Raw genomic sequence first — 21,137 nt, forward strand, 5'->3', positions numbered from 1 at the left:
CTGTCAAAAGCACAACCCTCTTGTTCATGGGTAGATTGATAGTTTGGTTCCTACTTTGAACTGCTCACAACAAGGACTGTGGATTATCTTGAATAATCAGGTCATAATTTCTGGAAAGACACATTGCTGGTGAGTTTTTCAAATGTATTTTTTTTTTTACATTTTGAGCCCCATGAGCTGAGTGCTATTATAGCCTAGTTCCATTATACTGGACAGATGGCAGACAACTCTAGAGCCGATACCTCCAACATTCTGCAACTCACACCAAAACTATCTACTTTGATAAACAGCCCTACAGATAACAGGAAAAATATGTGGAATATGATGAACTGCCCCTTTATATTAGCCCCTAAGTCAGAGAGAAGTTAGAGCGATCCAGAGGACTCCTGTCACTAAGACCTTCAAGTATGGAGTTGCTCTATAACAAGACTTTAATCTACAGTCACTTGGGTCACACTATCAATATCAGGCCCATTCATTAGCCCCTTTTACACTGCCTCTTCAAGGTGGGAATTTCATGCCATTATGCTGCCTCACTGTTCTGTATAAAAGGCCCAATTGTCGAATGGGGGTCAGAGTTGTCTCGCCTTTAAGGCAGCAGCAGAGGTAGTTGCAGCACCGCCATGATGTCTATATAAAAGGGACAGCTGACAGGACAGGGTCATTGGCAGCATGGGTGTGACGTTTTGATGACGTGTTATGCATACAACCCATTGCGGGGAGATTTAAAAAGTAGTTCGTAGCAGTTAGCAGCCAACTCAAAGAAGAAGAAGAACAGTGGCCAGGTCCAGGAGCTCCTTATTCTCCAAGCAGAGGACAAGATCTGCATCCATATAAGGACAGTAAATAATTGTTATTGCCATGTTAATGCCATTGCTACTGTTTATTAAGCACTACTGATGCGTATGTTATATGTCACCCTAAAGGCCTATGCTGTTATGTTACACGTCACGCCTCTTTTGAGTCCGCAATGCCTGCATGCTTTCTAAAATCACACACTGGAGCAGCATGATGCCACTGTTGTTTGGTGCTGTGTAAAAATGCAAAGGCTGCAAAAGAAGGGACTTTGTAGCGTCTATAGCGCCATCTCTGTATAAAAAGGGCTACTGTCTCACCTCTGCACCCGGTAGACTCGTGTCCAGGGTGGCACCAGCGCCAGGATTCGGGCCACCAGGTCAACCAGGGCGCTGGGTGTGTAGCTCTTGTACCGGCCCGTCTTCCACAGCTCATACAGACCTGTACCTCGGATCACCAGTGTTGGGTACAGCTTCAAACCATCAGGTCTGAAGGCTGGATTTTCAAAAAACTCCTGCAAGAAACACACAGATCCAAATAATGCGTCAAGGCCTGAATCAGACGGCATTTCTCAGCATCCATGCTTGGTCTGAGAAGAAAAACTTCACCAGCTCAAAGTCACAGCCACCATTACAGTTTGTCTGTCGTTAGTCCTCTGAAATTGACTTTCTGACACAATCTCCAATGAATGTAACACACTTAGGTATTTCAACATGAAGAACAACAAATGAATCCATTTATTTGACATTATCTGTTTTACCACGCTTTATGGACCGACATTTATGGCCATATCTGCAGTGGTAATAAATCTGACTGTCAAGTCAACAGACAGATGTGTACCTTCTTTAAACTGACAAAAGAAAAAACAAAACATAAAGGAAATAAAGGTGATTTGGAAGTCATGTCTGCAGAGTTTATTTTCCTATATAACTGACACCATCAAAGTGTTAATTAAAGAGCATCCATTTGGAGAGGCACGGCTCATACAAAGCAGATATGAAAGAAATGGCACAACACTGCTCAGTTATTCAATTGAAGGAAATGTTGGTGTGTGGTTCAGTGCAGTGAAGGGAATCAGTGTGATTTCCAGTCATTCTCCCTCCCCTCTCTACTGATACCATGATCAGAACCGTGAAGATCTGGAATGGAGGCACATTCTCCAAAATGGGCCACATTATCAGTATCATATAATCTCTCTCTCGTCACAGCTCATAATCACATGAGGACATGTCCCACATGGCTCTGCACTAAACCTAAAGGGAGGGAGGGAGCCAATCTGACACATAACAATTCTTCGATACCAAAAAAGAGACTAGGCACTATTTTGGGGATTCTGCAGCTGCTGACAGTTTGGATCACGTATCAGAGCTCCTGTTGGTCGGTGGAGAGGAACCCTGTTAAGGATGCGTCCCCCGGGACAGGGAGCATCTGTATACTGGAGATAAGTGAGAGAGGATCTCGGGCTGGGAGGAAGTTGTAATCGAATTTCATTATCAGTACAGCCATGATAGACGCAAGGAGGATGCTAAGCTCTCCTGCTGCTGCCCTCTGCCTACTGCAGTTCCTAAACTGCTCTGTGATCCAGGCTGACATTAGGAATCAGTGGGATATGATCACAACAATACATACATGCAAATAGAAAAGAAAATTAAGAGAACAACCAGTACTGAAGAGCTCTGTGCCAACAAGGTCTGAATGGAATTATTATTACCAATTTTTCATGGAGATTGTTTTGTATTCAAGTAAACATCCCTCCACTGAAACCTCAGCTGCTATTTGCATCATCTTTGCAGCATTTGCTTCCTATTCTCTATAAATTGGATACTGCAAGCAAACACAACCTACAAGCTGAAATTTTCATTCATGCTGTCCATTCATTATATTTTTCTGTTTAATCCTTTTAAAGGGTCATGGGGCAGCTGAAGGACAGGCAGCACAATTATGGCTAAAATTATTACTTGAGATAAATATTCATCTAGATTTCTTATCCATTGAACAAAATTGTTATTTCTCTGAAAGCCCCTCATGTTCATATCCTGAAGTGGCTTAGTAAATATGTTTATAAGAGACAGCAATATGTAAACATCAATGGTTTAGAGCAGGGGTGTATAAAACCCATTTTAGTTCACAGGACTCATACAGCTCAAAAAAAAAGAAAAAAAAGAAAATGACCTGAAAATAGTGCTTAAAAATTAAAAAAATTATGTAACATAATTGTAAAATGTAAGCATTTTCCTGTCCATTTTATAAAGTTTGGCGATACATTTTCACTTTATCCCACTTTGCAAAAATAAAGGTAAAATATCCCGGATACAGCCACTGACATCTTACGATGGTGACATCATTTGTAATCAGAGTTTGCACAGTAGCGAACTTCCTGGTGTCGAGTTCCCGCCCATACGTCTGTCCAACCAACTGTGGACAGCGCCACTGATCATGAGCACTCAGCTTGGCACACACAGCAGTCAATCATGACATCACACCGCCTTTTGATAGCATTAAATAACTAATTAAAACCAAACTTATCAAAAAAACGAACACTTGAGCACACATCAGTGTGATTAAAACTACCTTAAATAACAGAAACCATCTGGAGGAAATATGTATTTGATGTGTACTTTAATTTTGTAGTTTTGCCCGTGTCCCATCTGCGAACCACTCAAGCCACCAGGGGCCGACCGAAATGTTTTGGCTTCACTTTTGGGGAGCTGTCATGTCATGCATCTTTATATCAGGTTTCCACATAGTCACTAGGCTTTGAAGCCAATTTTCATAGTGGGCAGACAGTGGAATTACAACTGCTGAGTCCATCATGTGATGCAAGCGGGCCTAAAAAGACTTTTCCGACAGACTCACATTGGGAAAGAGACGTCTGTAAATCAGTGGATACATACATGTCACGACCCCCACAAAATGACTTGTTTCAATTTCAGAATTTCTTTAAGTCTGTCCATAAACATTTCCAAAGTCTATAAGAGCAAGTTAGCAGAGTGCTACAACAGAAGTATGCGGCTCAGCCAGCAGTAGTCTCTAGTGTGCCTGCTCTATGGGCCCAATGATGTGGGAGCACCGCCGAACATCCGTTTAATTTTATACCGCGGAACTAGAGCTTTTTGGCTTCATGTGCCACTGAGCAGCTTTCATAGGAAAGAACGGGGTCCCGCCTCCAAAGCTGTATCAAGGTCTCTTAATACATCCATGCCTTATATACAGTTTATGTGTATCATGCATGTGTACAATATAAACAAAACAGGGAGCAGTGGTTAAAACTCTACCAGGCACCTTTAATTAAAACAAGTGTGGAGAACCTGGGCTAGAGCATACACTGACTTGTTAGGATTATAAATGATTCCCATGATTCTGAGGTCCAGAGGATGAATTGATGAATTTAAGAGTATTATAAAGAATGCGGTGATGGAGGCATGTGGTTGTCTTTCTTGACAGGCCAGTGGGTTAAATAGCTGTGCTTCTGTTTGAGTGTGAATTTTTGTATATCATGTTGTATTTAAATATGTAGGAATTTAGCATGGCTGCTACTTCAGCCAGGTTTCTCGTTAAAAAAAAAATAAAAAATAAAAATTGATTTCAGTGAGACTTCCTGGTAAAATAAAGGTAAAATAAAAAATAAAAATGAAAAACTACATTCATCTCTACTTTATTTTTTCCATCTTTTCTGAGATTTTCTACTACTTCCAATTCCTGTCGTGCTATTTCTAGATGCACCTTGTGTTCAAATTGTAGCTGTTAAGTTTATGGATCGCGGGAAAAATCCTGAGATGCTCTGTGTGGATCCTAGAGTGAAATTGTTTAGGAACATGCATATTTTCTGCTCACTAGCATGAAGTGTGTCATGGAAGATTAGATATGATGAGGAGGAGCAAAGGGGAGCCACACACAAGTTCTATAATCTGAAAGTGTCAATGTGATATGAGATGAGGGAAGGGAGGCAGAGAGGGAGACGGTGTGATTGTGAGAGGACAGAGACAAGAGAAAGAAAATAGATGAAGCAACAGGAGAGATGGGAGGAAGAGACTGACAGAAAATAAGAGAAAGCATCAAGGGAAAAGTTATGACAAGAGAGGAGCAAAAGATAAAGTGAACGATAATGGAGACGAGAAAATAGCACGAGGAAAAAGAGACAGGAGAGAGAACTTCAAGAATACTGAGACTTCACACTGGGAGAAAAAAAGAGAGCAGAGACAAAGGAAGAAATTAAGTCTAGTGGCAGGAAAAGCGACAGAGGAAGTGTTACAGGAAAGCAAAGAAAGAGACTCTAAGGGCCAAATACACATTTAATCAGCTTCCTCTCGCTGTGCCGACCTGCTGCCACCTCCCATATTATCATCAAACACACATTCACACACAGAAGGATTCAATAAACACACACAAAGGTAATGTAACGAATCTACAGAAAAACACAGTCTCTCTTCCACAAATTTAATCTCTTCCTGTAAAAAAATGTAAAGCACTCAGAGTTGTTGATGCTCAGAAGAATGATGGTATCCTGAATGCCTTCATCACTATACAGTAAATTCCCATCTTCCTCAGTCAGCGCTAACAACACAAATAGTGTTTTGCTTTTACACAACTCTGAATTACTCCACCTTCCAATCTAACAGTTTCAAGGGAATTAATAAGACAGTGGTTCAACTTCTGCTTTGTTGTCCTCTTTCCATTATTAAACTACAAATACTGACATCTGGTCAGCAGTGGGGCTGACATCTTGGTGTCTCTCCTGAGTCTAAGCTCTTTAAACCTACATTCTGTCGATGATGGCCTGCAGTATAATGGGTCTGAATTACCTGTACAATCCAATTTTCAATTTTGTTTTTTTACTACTGACATTTTGGTTTAATCAACAGACAAAACTAGAATTATCACCACGTGGTTGTATGCCTCCACAAACCAGTCAAGTTGCAGTTACGGTTTACATCCATGTACAGCGCAGAAGATCTATACCGGGGCTATTCAATTACAAATTCGACTGGGCCTGGTTCCAAAACCAGTATATTATATATATATATATANACCGAAAACCGGTATTTATTTTCGTTATGATATGAATTTTTCATATACCGCAATACAGCCCAAACAACGTCTGGAACATGCACAGGGGAAAAGTGTTTCAGCGGGGACCCATTTCACCGCTGCACACCACAGATGCACTAGAGCCGGCGAGAGTAAGAGCATAGAGAAAAGTTTAGAGGCGAGAATGGCTGCCGGAGAGAGTCCTGAAAACGAAACAACTGTACACGTTGCTGAAGAAGAACACGATGACCCAGAAGAACTCAAACCAAAGAGCAGTGTTTCTCCTATATGCAACTAGCAGCAGCGCACCGCCGCTGCTGAAATATGACCACCGCTGCTGATTTTTTTTTTTTTTTTTCATCTTAGCTCTTTAGAAACTACCATTATATTATTTGGCGCTACAGACGCTTCATATCCAGGCCTACAGAACAGGTCTATCTATACCTTGTCCTTTTATTAAACAAACTAAATAGCCTTATGTTATTTATCTTATTTACATGACGGTATGTCATTTCTGTCTCTACATGGTTGCACGTTTACAATTCTCCTCTGCTCTCTGTATCACGCACGGCAGAGTTTCGCCCCGATGCGCACAGACACACAGACACACAGACACACACAGACACACACAGGTGAGCACACTAGAGCACGGCTCGGGCCGCATTTTCCTGACTGAAGCCAATCCGAGTCCGAGACAGTTACAACCGAGCACGGCACTAATGAAGCGGAGCCTGTGTTGCGTTCAGGTGTTGTCACGTAAATAACAAATTCCAGAACTTGAATAGGCCATAGCACAACACAGCAGCATGTCAAGTTGGCTGAATCTCAGCAAAATACCATCAAATACCGTGAAACCGATTTTTTAAAAAAACGTGATATGAGAATTCTGTCATACCGCCCAGCCATGTACACACACACACACACACACACACACACACACACATCCAAAATACATGGGACACATTCGCAGCGCGGCACATCTGACATACATCTGTATTAGGGGTGAGTTTGTGTACAAAAATCTCTTAACGTTTAGAGTGGGTCATTTTCTTCAAGTAAATGTGTACACGGGTTTCACCGCTGGGAGGTGCATTATACCAGCAAAGCCCCAGTTATCCGAATACCATCTGAACGGGCCATTTAACCAACGCGCCGTTTTAATAGAAAACTACAGAACTACTGTTTCCACGTTACATCTGAATGTTCTCTCTTTCTGTTGTCTTTTCTTGTTTCATTTGCAGCTCATTACAGAGGAAAATCAAAGTGTTGAACTTTTTCACCTCTGAAGATGACTCCATTGTAGTGAAAACCCCTGTGAATCACCACAATACCAGTAATCCAAAAAAGTAACGCCAAAACACAGAAACAGTTAAATTAAGAGGCGGAGGAGAAAGAAATGGTAACTATTGTTGGACCAGAGACAATGAGTGACATATTTTGAACAGAGTCACAGAGGTGCATCAGAATCTCACCTGCACCAATTAGTAAAATCTGTTCTTTTCTTTCATTGCGTTATTAATCACTCGATTTCTGTTTCAGTGTAAAAATAAACCCAATGAGCCTCAAACTGAGCCTTCATTTACATCCTACAGTCAGGCATGTTGGAAAGGAGCGCTGCCTGATTCTGCACATTCACATTAAAGCTGTGTTTCCAATCAGAGCTGTAAAGTGAGCCTGCTGTTGAGAGACATTTGACAGAAGTTTCTACTGAGTCACATCACAGTTGAGACTGTGCGTCGACCGTCACAGCTTTTCCATTTCTATTTTAAGATGCTACATGTAGGACTTACTTGTTATTATACCACTGTGAAGTAAGCAGCAATGACGCACCCTGATGTCAAGCAAAAGAACAAGACATGACTGCTAATGTCACAAACAATAAGCTTAATGATCAACTTGGTGCATGATTCAACTGGTATCATTTTAACCCTGTAGTCAGAGTTTTTACTCAGCTTAGTCTCATGCATCACCTGAAACTTAGAAAAGAATAGATCATTTCTTACAAATGATATCTAAGAATTTTCATGAGTGTGGACCATAATTTCCAGCTCAGCTCACTGCAGTGAGGATATTACCCTTTTATGCTTAAAAAAAAAAAAAAAAAAGCTCATTTGCACGCCAACCTTGAGAGTAATACTGTTATGCAGTGACTGACAGTTGTTTCCAATCCAGCTAAAAATGTCTATGATTAGATGCAGAGTACTTCATTCAGTACTAGAGATGTAACGGTATGAAAATTTCATATCGCGCTTATTTTGACCAAAATGATCACGGCTATCATTATTATCGCGGTATTGTTGAAATGTGCTCAAAATGTTCAAAAAGTACTTATACACACACTGAAATCATTTAACCAAGTTTTATTTCGAAAAACAAAAAAAAAATAAAGAGCACAATGTACTTTCTGTCTAACAGAAAGTCTAGCATGTTTGATTTTCGTTTTGTCATTCATGATTACTCCTATCACAACCGTCACTTTGACCAATAGAAACACAGAGTTAGCTGCTGCCATAGACAACAGTAGGGCACCCCAGCGTTTTTAATATTTCCTCTAGGGATGTTACCACACGGAGTAAAAGGGGAAAATGATGGTGTGAAACAGCAGAGGCACTTTGTCAACCTGCTAAGTACTGCCATTAGCATCAAGCTAGCAAACAATGTTATTTATTCATAATGGAGACAGACATAAAGAAAATTGAAAAATAGTGGCTTTTACTCACCACCACTGCAGAGGCTCCCAGCTTCATTTGAAACAGACTACATTATAGACGGTCTGATATTTATCATTCCCTCTGTGTTTCTACTTTATATCCGCTCCCGTTGGCTTCATAAAGTTAATGCATCGCGCCGTCATTTCAAACTCAACACTTCCTGAATTTGTGTCAAATTAAAAGCCCCATATAACCTCGGCTGAGAGAATCCCTCCATTTTCTACATTGGCCTTTATTGTGAAACATTTGTCAGAACTTGTTGTGGAGGATTCAGTGACTTGTTTGTTTGCTCACGGTACTTCAAATGTAGCTCCTGCCATCTGCTGGCACTTTTTACATTACTACAACAACATTTCGGCTGGCACATGAACAGACACAGTGAGTGAAATAATAGTAAAAGAAATAAAAATAGGACAAGAATAACCTGATGACATCACACACGTCGTGAAAGACGACCGGGGATAATTGGTGTGGACCATTGTGTAGTGTGTCATGTCTGTCGGCCAAATCACAGCACGATTTTATGACTCCACAATTGTGTAATGTGACACAAGCCCCTTTTCCACCGCAGGAGCTTTTCTCATTTACCCAGGATTTTGAAAAACCTCTGTGCATTTCCTCCGAGATTACCCCAATAAACAACTTTCCCCCAACCCCAAACTTTCCCTGAATAAAGTACCTAGTACCCATACTAGGTACTTTTTTCAGGGACTTTTCAGATTAACCGGAATTCTTGAGGGGCAGAGCAGTGTGCTGAAGAACGCTGATCGGTGGAACACACACTTGCAGCGTTCCACACTTCATGGTACGGGCAGCCACTGCAAACTTTATTTCATTTCCACAAGCTTCACTTTGTTTGTGTTTTGATTAAGGATGGGTGCCAAGTGCCGACACCCGGTACTAAATTAGCCCTGGGGCTACATTATCAAAGACCGTAGTATTGATGAGCGCTAACGGTATTGGTTCTTTTGTGCCGGCGCTGAACACACACACACACACACACACACACACACACACAACTCGAAAATGACTCGAGCAGCTACAGTCGTTACTGTGACATGTGTTCAGCGAGCATTAACATGTAAACATGTAGACAGTGATATTCAATATGCTCCGTCCACAGTCTCTCATCCACCAACACTACCGTTATATCTTACACAAGGACAGCACGCTAGTTCGGCTAATAGCGAATTGTTACTAATAAGCTCAAATGACAGCTGTCTGTATGTAGACTAACTTAGTTTGACACTTATCTTAAAATACTTTTAAACTTAGCTGCTGGCTGAGACAAACAGCCCCAACTCTCTACACCAGCATGTAACCAGCCAGGTGGCGGAGCCAAATACAGGGCACATGCTGAATCATCTACGTCACCGCGCTAATTTGAATAAATGTTCAGGAACTGTGAGGTGCGGTGAAAACGCAAAACACACAGATTACCAGGAATTATTTTACCCAGGTAAATTAATTCCTGGTAATAAAAGTACCTGGTAGTGTTGGTGGAAAACGGGCTATAGTGACTTTCAGAACGGGCAGAAAAGTTGTGTAGTGTGTACCAGGCACAGGTACACTTGCTGTATAGTTGTTGGTGGTGGTCACGGAGATGGCTGATCAAACTTGAAGTGTTACCCCCCTTGGCGCAGACTTTTTTTTCAGCATTTTCTGCAGACAGTGTGACTATCTTCAATTAGTTCCCCTAAGCATCCTTATAAAATCCAAAATACATCCAGACTTCACACTTTGTCCTTTTAGAGGGGGAAAAAAATCTCCAGAGCACTGTCCATGCAGGTGCCTTCCGCCATGTTTTCAGAGGGCAAACACTGAAAACTGTTCATGCGCGCCTGTGTCTGAGGGACTGCTGCTGCTTTTCCAGGCAATGAGCAATATCAACCTGAGTTTTTCAAAGTGCGGTAATCAAACACGGTGTTAATGATAATTAAAATTTGAAACAGTAATACTAACCATCTGGAATTTTACAGCGGTTTATCATTTTACCGGTAATCGTTACATCTGGCAGTAGCTCAGTCAATAGAGACTTGAGTTTGGAACCGGAGGGTCATCTGTTCAAGTCCCCGTCCGGACGAAAATATGGAGCGTGGACTGGTAGCTCCTGGGCACTGCCGAGGTGCCCCTGAGCAAGGCGCCGAACCCCCCAACCGCTCGGAGCGCCTGTCATGGGCAGCCCACTCTGACATCTCTCCACTTAGTGCATGTATAGGTCCAATTTGTGCGTGTGTGTTCGGACCTGTGTGTAATTGACAAACCGAGTGAAAAATTGAATTTCCCCTCTGGGATTAATAAAGTATATAAAATCAAATAAAATAAAAATCCCTATTCAGTACCCATAATGTGTGTGGATTGGCTTGTAGTATAGCCATACTTTCATATGTTTTGGTCAAACTCTGTCAATACACTGCACTCTTCACTCCAAGACTCTATAGGTTGTAGGGACTGTTGCAGGAATGTGCACTCCATGCAGTTACAATTGTGCAAGTCCACCCTCACAAAGGGAGAAGCTTCGATACTTGGCACTGGGTTATTTTGGTCAATACTGTAGATATTAAGTACCGATATCAGGCTCTGAAATTGAGTCTAAGGAATGTGCTTTGATGGGCATCCTGGTGGTCTCATGGTTAAGCCACATTTTATAGCGTGTGCACAGATCAGGTCCCAATCCCATCGAGCATCTGTGGGATGTGGCAGTACCCCATCTCACAACCCACAGGACTCAAAGGACCCTCCACCAATACCGATGGACAAAAATTCATATCCCGGTATTTCCAGGTGATACACGATATAAATCCTGGTATTTTCCACTAAGTGGGCTACATGTTAAGTTGAAAGCTGATCCACGGCTTGAGTCCCCTGTAATTTTTGCTGCATGTGTTTTTCCATCACACAGCAGGGCAGGTAAAAGAAGTTTACCTGTTGGAGGTGAGGTGTTTGCAGAGGTGCAGTAAGAGTCTGTTGTCTGCAGCTCTTCATCAAACATCTCACTGTGGCTGTTCCTGGTTTTACTCTTCCTCCCTGTGGCATTATTAGACTTGTCTTAGTTGAAGAAAAGCCGCTAATAAAGTTTCGCTAATTCTGTAATAAACATATTTTAATTCCTACAGAGTCTTAAAAATAAAAGTCCCCCATTATTTTGTTATGTAAAAACTTCTATTGTGAAGCAGCAAAATAAGGAAATGTTGAGTTTTTGAGCTGCAACTTCGTACAACTTCTAATACGGTGGATAGCGAACATGAAACAGCAAAATAAAGCAGAAAGTACAAACAGGACGCAGCAGAGAAACTAAACTCCAAACCACAGAGATTCAGTTAGAAACTTCAGACGTACTGAGAGCTGAACACACAGAGACTTTTTAAAAAGCCTTTCTCTCTGGCCCCCTGCAGACAGAGGTGAGGAGAGTCTAACAACACACACAGCTTATTTGCGGGGGGGGTGGTCAGGAGTTGGCTGCAGCCGGCGATGCGTCACCGCAACAATAGCAGGCGGCCCGGACCTACTCTGGAGAAGGAGTAGGTGTGCAGCTCGGCATGGCACCATGCGCCTAAACTGATAACAGATAACGGCATGGCTTAACAGGACACGGCTAAAAGTTATAGAGGAAAAGGCCCACAGTAATGTAAGTGTGCCACTGTGGTTACTTCATTCATATCACAGACTCATTTAGTGTAGCACGTGCAACATATAGACCGATATCATACTGTATGCAAATGAACAGACAGATTAAACAGAAGAGCAGCTCTGTGTCTCTCTTAAACCGAAATTATACTTTCCGTGTGCGCGCGTGTGCACTTGTGCACTAGAACAAAAAATTTTTTTCTGAAAAACACAAATTGTCCTTCCCCAATTCTAAATAGAAATGCTTGAAATTGAACAAATGTATTTTCCGACTCCACATTCCCAATTCTAAAATAAATCAAAATTGTGGAACAAATATTTTTATAAATATATTTTCCAACACCACATTCCATCTCTAGCCTACTACCTGCTCTGCTGCAATAGAGTGCCGAAGTCACGCCCCTTCCGGTGAAGCTCATGGGACCTTAGATTGGAAAAAATATGAATGGCAGTGAATGAGGAGAGAAATATTATCTTTTGGTCCCNTATGACGTCACACGACCTCCTCCTGTGTACTCTTGAGTCTTTCTAATTAAAAAGCTTATATCTCAACAGTTTTACCACAAAATATGACTTTCTTGACCTTAAAATTTATGTTTTAAATTAATTAACGACATGTTTAGATTTCATGTCACAACTCAAACGGGAACAAAAGATAATATTGCTCTCCTCATTCACTGCCATTCATATTTTTTCCAATCTAAGGTCCCATGAGCTCTACCGGAAGGGGCGCGACTTCGGCACTCTATGCAACTGTGGGTGGGTAACTGTATTAAAAAAAAAAACCAAACAAACAAAAAAACTGATCTCTCTCCACTTTCTCTCAGCCACTGGAACGTGGCCATCAGCTGGTGCTCTCGCAGTAGTCAGTAAAATGCCTTTCTGTGAGTAATTCTGATTGAAACTTCCTCAAGAAAAGGAAAGTGTGCCCATAAAAGATTTAAAAACGTAATCAGATTCTGTTTGCCGCCTCAAGTGAAGTAACTTATCCCTAGCCAGATCCATATTTAGAGTAGCTGATGAGGAGAACTGGTAATCTGTGAGAGGCAAGAGATGAGAACGTGAGTGGACATAATATGCCTGAGACCCTGAAACTAGAAGTAGCATTAATTAACAGCGAAGCAGTGAAAAGGAGGGTGATGGCTGGCCTCATGAACTATTGGCTGTTTAAGAGAAATAAGCAGTAAAGGTAAGCATTTGATTCTCTGTGTAGTGCTTTTTGAATGACTTGGTGATGGTGATGAGCCTCTATGAAATCGTGAAATATGCTGGCAATCTCAAGCACTCCGTGGGTATGATTTGCACGCGTGCAATTAAACAAAAAAAATCACAACTGATTGTGTCCACCCCAATCTTGTCATCAGATCTGCACCCATGGCGAGGAGGTGCGCCGGTACCTGCACCTGTACAACCCCTCCCTCAACACCTACACAGATGCACAAATGACAGCCAACTCTTGGGGGGGGGCAGACAGAGAAGCTCCTCTTCCATGCGTACCACCATTTTTCTTCCCGTGCTCAAGAGTGCTCACAGTGGAAACTATATTTGGAACAGATGCACGTCTGCGTTCGCGGATGTGCAAAGTATAACGCTGGCCTTAGTGTTGCTGGAGAAACTGTGAGTGAGTGGGGCGGAGCTGTGCGGAGTGTGTGAGACGGAGAGATGAAACAAACATTTCAGCCAGGGCCAGATGCATGACATTTGTGTAGATTCACAACTAAAACTCTGTATAAGCACAAAGACAAAAATTTGCAGAACCACTAATTTTCTCTAGATACATAAAGCTGTGCGTATGCATGTGTTCAAGCCTAATTTTCACTCCCATCGTTAGTCATAAATAGATGAGACACTCCCCCAATCATTTTTTGCATATCAACACCTGTGTCAGTGTCCTCACTCTTCAGACCTGTCCATCAAGAAAAAAGCAAGGAAGAAGTGCAGTTTTGCCTAATGTGCCACATCAGTGAGGTTTTACATCGATGCAGTGCAACCGTCGTTACACATGCCTATTGCTACTCCTAACACCCATATTTATAATTCAGCTCATGCCCTTGTAAACCATAATCAGTGGTGATATCTCAGTCATCACTATCAAAGGTCAGAAAAATAATCAGTGGTTTAGTTTATAGTGCTAATGTCAGAACAGGCTCTAATAAATGATAAAATGAAAAGAACATTAACACAGGGAAATAAAATGATGGATTCAATGGAAAAAACAATGATACATTCAATCTGTACTAACTGTACTTTGTCAAAATGACATTTATGAATCTGCCTTGGTGAGCATTTTAGAAAGCACTACACTGCAAAAAAAAAATCAAATCAAATCAAACTACAATTACCACCTTGCGGGTGTATGTCTCTGCAAAGCACTCGTGTTAAACTTACAGATTTCATCCATGTCTATGAAATCATGGATGCTTCACTCACATCTTCTCCCAAGCAGCACAGAAGATCTACACAATCAGCACACTTTAAAGGTGGACACCTAAGATTAGAGTCACCAATTCAGTATCACACCAAGTGTCTCCCCTTATATCCTAAGATATGATGTTGAGTAATGGCCATCAAAAGTGCTTTCGCAGAGCATCATGTCACAGTGAAATTGACCTTTTGGATATAAAATGTGATCACTTTATCATTTTGTCCTTTTAGACATGTGTGTACATTTTTTGTCATAATAAGTGTATCCCCAGCAAAATGTTTGTGCCAAATTTGAGGAAGCTCCCTGAAGGCCTTCTTGAGATATTGCATCGAAGATTGAGACAGACACAAGGTCACAGTGACCTTTGACCACCAAATTCTAATTAGTTCATTGTTGCGTCCAAGTGAACATTTATGCTAAATATGAGGAAATTCCCTCAAGGCGTTCTTGAGGTACCATGTTCATAAGAATGAGATACATACAAGGTCACCATGACCTTGACCTCTGAGCACCAATATCCAATCAATTATCACTGAGTCAATGTGGACGTTTGTGCCAAATTTGGAGCAATTTCCCCCCAAGTGTTCTTGAGTACTGACGGACGGATAACCCAAAGACATAATGCCTCCAGCTGTGGCTGTCACCATCACGGAGGCATAAAAACAGACTTCCCAACCCCAGTTACTCCGAAAGCTATAATTATGAATGAATAATCTGTTAAAGATAACAACAAATGATATTTATAAACACTTACAATGAACTGCTCCACATCCCTCTCCATGCCCACGTTAGGCAGATCTGGCATCATGTGGGCAACTACTTTGAAGCCAGCGTCCTTTGAAAGGTGGAAAGACTCGCATACTGCTCGCACCGTGTGACCTCTGGAACAAACAGGCATGTCCAGATACACAGTTAAATTACTAAGCCTGAAGGTAAAAGAAATAAATACATTATCTATCCATCACACACCATCAGAGCGGCTGCTATCACGCCATGTCTGCTTCCTTATCTACATCCCACCGTTAGTCCCTAACCTACTGACCTGTTGGTGTCTCGGGCCACATCTTCATACACACTCTGGACCCCTATCTCCAGCCGGGTGCAGCCATAGCCCAGCATATCACTGAGATGTCGCTTCAGGCAGTAGTCAGGCCGTGTCTCGATGGTGATTCCCACACACTTGGTGTTACTGCGCTCAGAGTACCTGCAGGACAAAACTGTCTCAGTCATTTCTGCTCATTATGTGTAATATCTTATAATATAATTCTAGTTTTGACATAATGTTTTTTTGACTATTTAGTCTTATTGACCATGTTGGAGTGCTCCATATGCTGGGATCATTAACCAACATCAATTTACATGCTGTGAGATTGCACGGCTCATTATCCAGACACTAACCTCACATTAGGACACACTAATGCAATAACGGAAACAGAGGATAGCAAAAAAATGTTGGTAAAGCAAAAAAATATGAAATGACACATTAATGAGTGTTTGCTTTGTGTCAAAGCAGCAAATACTGCAGTTAAATACTGAAATTATTCAGTCATTTAGAGGTCTTAATTGTACCAAGATGTAGATTACTGAGCACGACCAAGTTATTATTTTACTAAATTTTAAGGATAGTATCAGTATCTATATATCAATTTAAGTGGCTATTATCAATATCTCTTTAATAACAAGGGATTAAATGAGTGTGTTTATTATGAGAGGAGTTTCTTGCAGTGATGGACACACAGATATTTATCCTTCGACTATGCAGGTCCCCTAAGCACATTAATGCGGGTTTAATTATTTTAGCAATTTGTACTGGTCGACTTCGATGGGGCGAGGGACTGAAGACAGCAATGAGGAACAGGAGTCAGCTATACAACAGGTACAATAGGTTGCAGTGGTATACCAGTTTCAATGTATACTGTGATCTTAAAGTTGATGGTTATCATACCATTAACATTTGCTATCTAAGATATTGATAAAAATGCAGATAATAATAATAATAATTCTGTAATACCATGATACTGTGAAATCACAATATTTTCTGAGATGGTTATTGTACCATTGCAACCCTATTTGACAAGCTATCCAGCTATTTCTCATGAACACTTTTAAAGGAAGACTAAAATAAAATAAAATAAAATAGATATACACATTATGGATGGGGGCCATAATTAATTTTACACATAGGTAACAATGGTATCTGTATGAATAGGATAGACTTTATAATCCCAGTGGGAAATTGGTCTTGGATATTACAGGGTCTGCAGTACAAAGTTGAACTTTGACCTTTTGACTATTAAATGTCATCACTTCATCATTTTATCCTTTAAAACACTTTTGTGAAATGTTTTCATAATTAGCATATGAATTCCTGAATAATGGCCAAAAACAGGCCTTCTTGAGATATCACAAAATTCACAAAATGAGATGGAAACTGACGCAGGGTCATAGTAATCTTTGACCTTTTACCACCAAAGTCTAATCAGTTCACCCTTGAGTCCAAGTTCTATATGCAATTTAAAGAAATTCCCTCTCTGTGTTCTTGAGATATTGCCTTCACAAGAATGCAACAGACAAGGTCACAGTAACCTGGAACTATGACCTTTGACCAACAAATTCAAATCAGTTCATCTTTGACTCAAAGTGGATATTTGTGCCAAATTTGAAGAAATCCTCTCCAAGTGTTCTTGAGATATCACATTAACAAGAATGAGATGGATGCAAGGTCACAGTGATCTTGACTTTTGACCTTTGATCGGTTCATCGTTCAGTCAGAGTGGATATTTGTGCCAAATATGTACAAATTTCAACACCATTTTCTTGAGATGTCAAGTTCACAAGAATGGGAAGAATGGCATTATGTTTTCTGGACAATCAGAAAACATAATGCCTCCAGCCACAGTTATTGCCAGTGCAGAGGCATAAAAACTGCTAGCACACGAATAATAGATGCAAAAGTGCCCCTGGTATAGTAGGAGGTGGCAGCATGCACCTCCTAAGGAAAGGTTGCCATCTGCTATAAAACAGAAAGATGAAGCAAGCTGTAAGAACCATTACATTTCCACAATAAACTAATGCAGAGAATTCAATGGAATGCAGGAAATGAAGTGTTTGGCACTTAAATTTGCTTAAGGGAGAACACCCAGACCCCTTGTTTAATATGTGTCTCCCGCTAAATGTTTAAATGAAAAATGCGCCCTAAGCAATAAAGGAAGCAGCTATATGTAGAAAGTGACTATATTAGACACAGTATGATCCCTTGTCATTCTTCAAATGTAATCTCAAGTAATTTCTGAGCTCCATATGCCTGAATCTGACTCCACTGCTGCTTCTAAACTTATTTAAGTCACTGTTTGAAATCACAAAAAGACACATCTCAACCCAGCACACCAGCCAGCTGTCATTTTCTCCACTCCAGCTGCTCCAATGACCATTAGCTTCCCTCATGCCAGCACGTATTCCTTCTGATTCTGTATCTGCTGGCAATAAATGTCCATCTTTTACAGTCTGCTGGCTGATTTACACCAATTACAGCAGTTTATGCTTCAGAGAGAATGATCGGATTGTATGAGATGAATCAATAAAAAGTCTATTATCTCAGGCGATTATCTCTAGGTATCTCGCTGCTGTGATCAGATCAGGAGCGGGGTTAGCACGGTGACAAACATGCTCACCCCGCATGCACACTTTCTACAAGAAACAAAAACACATCAAAAACGTCACACACACACACACACACACACACACACACACACACACACACACACACACACACACAGAGGCAGAGATAAGGGCTGTCCCCAGCCAAACCAAGTGCCCCCTTCTTCACAAACTGAGCAGCAGCCACCACAATTACCACAATCACAGCATCTAAACGAAGAATGCTGATAGCAGGGACAATTCACACCTACAAGCCTACACACACAAAGTGACAAACACATTTGGGAAGAGACAAACACTCACACAAACTGGCCTCCTGGGTCTTATCGGACTTTAGGGAATTAAATAGCCCCCGCTGACAAACAAACAGTGAAAAAGCCATTATTTGGTCAAATGGTCTGTATGACGTCTTCAGCTCTTCAACAAATGGGTATTTCTACTTTGACTTTGAACCATCTTGTAGTCTTCTAAAAAGTTGCTACTCATCCATACTGAGCAGACGTGTGGCTAAAGTCATTCAAAGCTGGCCTAACTGGGTAAGTGAGAAATCAATGGAAGTAACTGAAGAGGACTCGTTGAGAGTGGCCTTGCTTTTTTTTCTCCTGAATTCTGAATGGGCTCATTCAGCAGCTTAATCTGTGGAGATAACACTACATCTTAACAATCGAGTCTGTAGGATTTAGTGGAATCTAGGGGTGAGGTTGCAGATTGCAACCAACTGAAACCTCTCCTGTGTGCCAAGCATGTAGGAGACCTACAGTGGCTGATACTAAAATGCAAAAATGCAAATGTCCCTATCTAGAGCCAATGTTGTCCATTTGTGGGCTACTGTAGAACAACATGGCAAACTCTGCGGAAGAGGTCCCACTCTGTATGTAGACATAAGCTTCTCATTCTAAGTTAACAAAAACACAATGATTCTTAGTTTCAGGTGCACAATGACACCATAGTTATTAATATTATATTCAATTTCCACCAGTATATCCCTGTAAATCCTCCACACTAGACCTTTAACGTCCTACAGCAGTGATTCCTGACTGGTCCAGCCAAGGTCCAGAATTGTCCTTAGTCATTAGTTCAAGGTCCATACAGTTTAAAATATTCTGTGTCATACTTCAATTTGGCTATGTCATCGAGCTAGTTTGCTGTCTCTGTTAAGTAGCTGTCTATTAATCACTCACTCTACAGCAGGAAACAGCACTTCAAAATAAAAGCTTTTGAATAGCTTTTTGAACGGACCTGCGACCTGCAACCCACCAGTTGGAAACCACTGTCCTACAGGATGTGTTTTGTTGTGGTAAGTTTAATGGAAAAAGGGGTGGGGTCAAGTGGATGTAAACACATCATGGTGTAAATCTTTTGCCTGGGTGCAGACTTTTGAATACGCCCACTCCACTGAGTTCAAGCCTCTGGTCTGGCATCGTGACATGAAACAGCGATTTCTCCATTAAAATAAAAAACAACCAATGAGCACTGCAGGGGCACTAACGATTAGCCAGGTGGCACCATGGGCGGGACTAACACCATTGTCAAGGTGTTGTCAAGCGGTATTCCAGAAACATTGAGGAGTAATGTTCAATTAACTAAACTCCATAACTGCCTTAAAGACATAAAAACTTGGATGAGCACCAATTTCCTGATNTTGTGATATTGGGCTTTATAAATAAAATTGATTGATTGATTGATTGATAATAACAACAATGCCAAGTGCCATAGACAAGACAAACACTGCTATCAGGCTGTCCTAAATCGACTTGTCTTTTCAATATCACCTGACAGTGTAGTTTGTTTTTAATTCACTCTGCTCCACTCTTAAAAGCCCTGAAAAAAATAGGTATGACAGCATGGCAACCAATCAGTGTGGACTCAAAATGACATTAGACTGGGTCCGCTGGCAATGGTGATGTATATTCTGTTCTCATTGCTGAAATTAGCAGCGGATCTAATGTGCCAGCTACAACAACTGTCTTGTGTGCAGACTCCGCCAATTCAGTGCACCACAGGTGTACGCCAGTGTGCTAATGTGGCAGACCCATTCAGGCAGATCCGATGGTCTTGAGTGATTGGTTAGGGAAAATCAAATCCCCCTTCACCACAGAAAGTGGTTAGAGTAAACACAATGTCAGACTGACGATGGAAACAGAGTGTAATAAGTTGACAACAGTCTGATAACAGGTAAGTAAATGCTCGATAGAATATGGTACAACACTTCCCATGTTGCATAGCACACAAACTGCACAGGCAATGGTTGAGAGAATGAGTGCAGAGAAGAAATGGATGTAATGCTCAGTTCTTAATTATAGTCACTGTTTCTTATTTGAGTGTAAAAAAATGTCAGGAGGCATGAATTTAATAGGGCTGAGGCAATTAGTCGAATTATGGATTAGTTGAAAGACAAAAAATTAACTGACAGTTTTTATAATTAGGTAATTAATTAGGTTGTTTATAAGGGAAAATCACAAACAATTCTCTGCCTCCAGCTTTTTGAATATAACTGGTTTCTTACAGCTTGAGGTAAGTTAGATCTAAGACTTTGTAATGCCACTCGCAATGAAATCTAAGGCGTATTTTAAAGCATTTTTAAAAAAAATTAAACCATAATTGAAGGAAAAAACATATATGAACCAACATCAGTTTACTCAGGATTAGAGATTATTTTGCCCAAATGTTTACTGTAACAGAAAACAGGTGTTTTGGCAAGTTTTCTCTTGATTTTGAGTTTCTCTTTCTGCATGTGGAATTACACTGCCTTGACTTCATTGTACTTAGTTTTAAAAAAGCATTTTGCTTTCAGCCATGCCAAAAAATCTCAGTTAAAGAGCCAGTTTTCATTGAATTTCCACTTTCCAATTTTGTCCAGGGTACAGTGACAGCAAGCTAGCAGACAGTGGATC

General features: G+C 40.9%; 1 protein-coding gene across 1 annotated transcript in view; it reads right to left on the reverse strand.

The window, feature by feature from the left end:
• The window catches only part of elp3 (elongator acetyltransferase complex subunit 3), a 39,722-nt gene that overhangs the window by 11,402 nt on the left and 7,183 nt on the right, over positions 1–21,137 (reverse strand). The window contains exons 8-10 of the mRNA XM_050058551.1: positions 15,629–15,790; positions 15,341–15,467; positions 1,116–1,309 (exon numbers count right to left, since the gene is read on the reverse strand). Coding sequence (XP_049914508.1) covers positions 1,116–1,309; positions 15,341–15,467; positions 15,629–15,790 — 483 coding nt within the window. The remainder of the gene's footprint in view (positions 1–1,115; positions 1,310–15,340; positions 15,468–15,628; positions 15,791–21,137) is intronic.

Source organism: Epinephelus moara, chromosome 12 (assembly GCF_006386435.1).
Source record: "Epinephelus moara isolate mb chromosome 12, YSFRI_EMoa_1.0, whole genome shotgun sequence".
In the NCBI taxonomy this organism is placed as follows: domain Eukaryota; kingdom Metazoa; phylum Chordata; class Actinopteri; order Perciformes; family Serranidae; genus Epinephelus; species Epinephelus moara.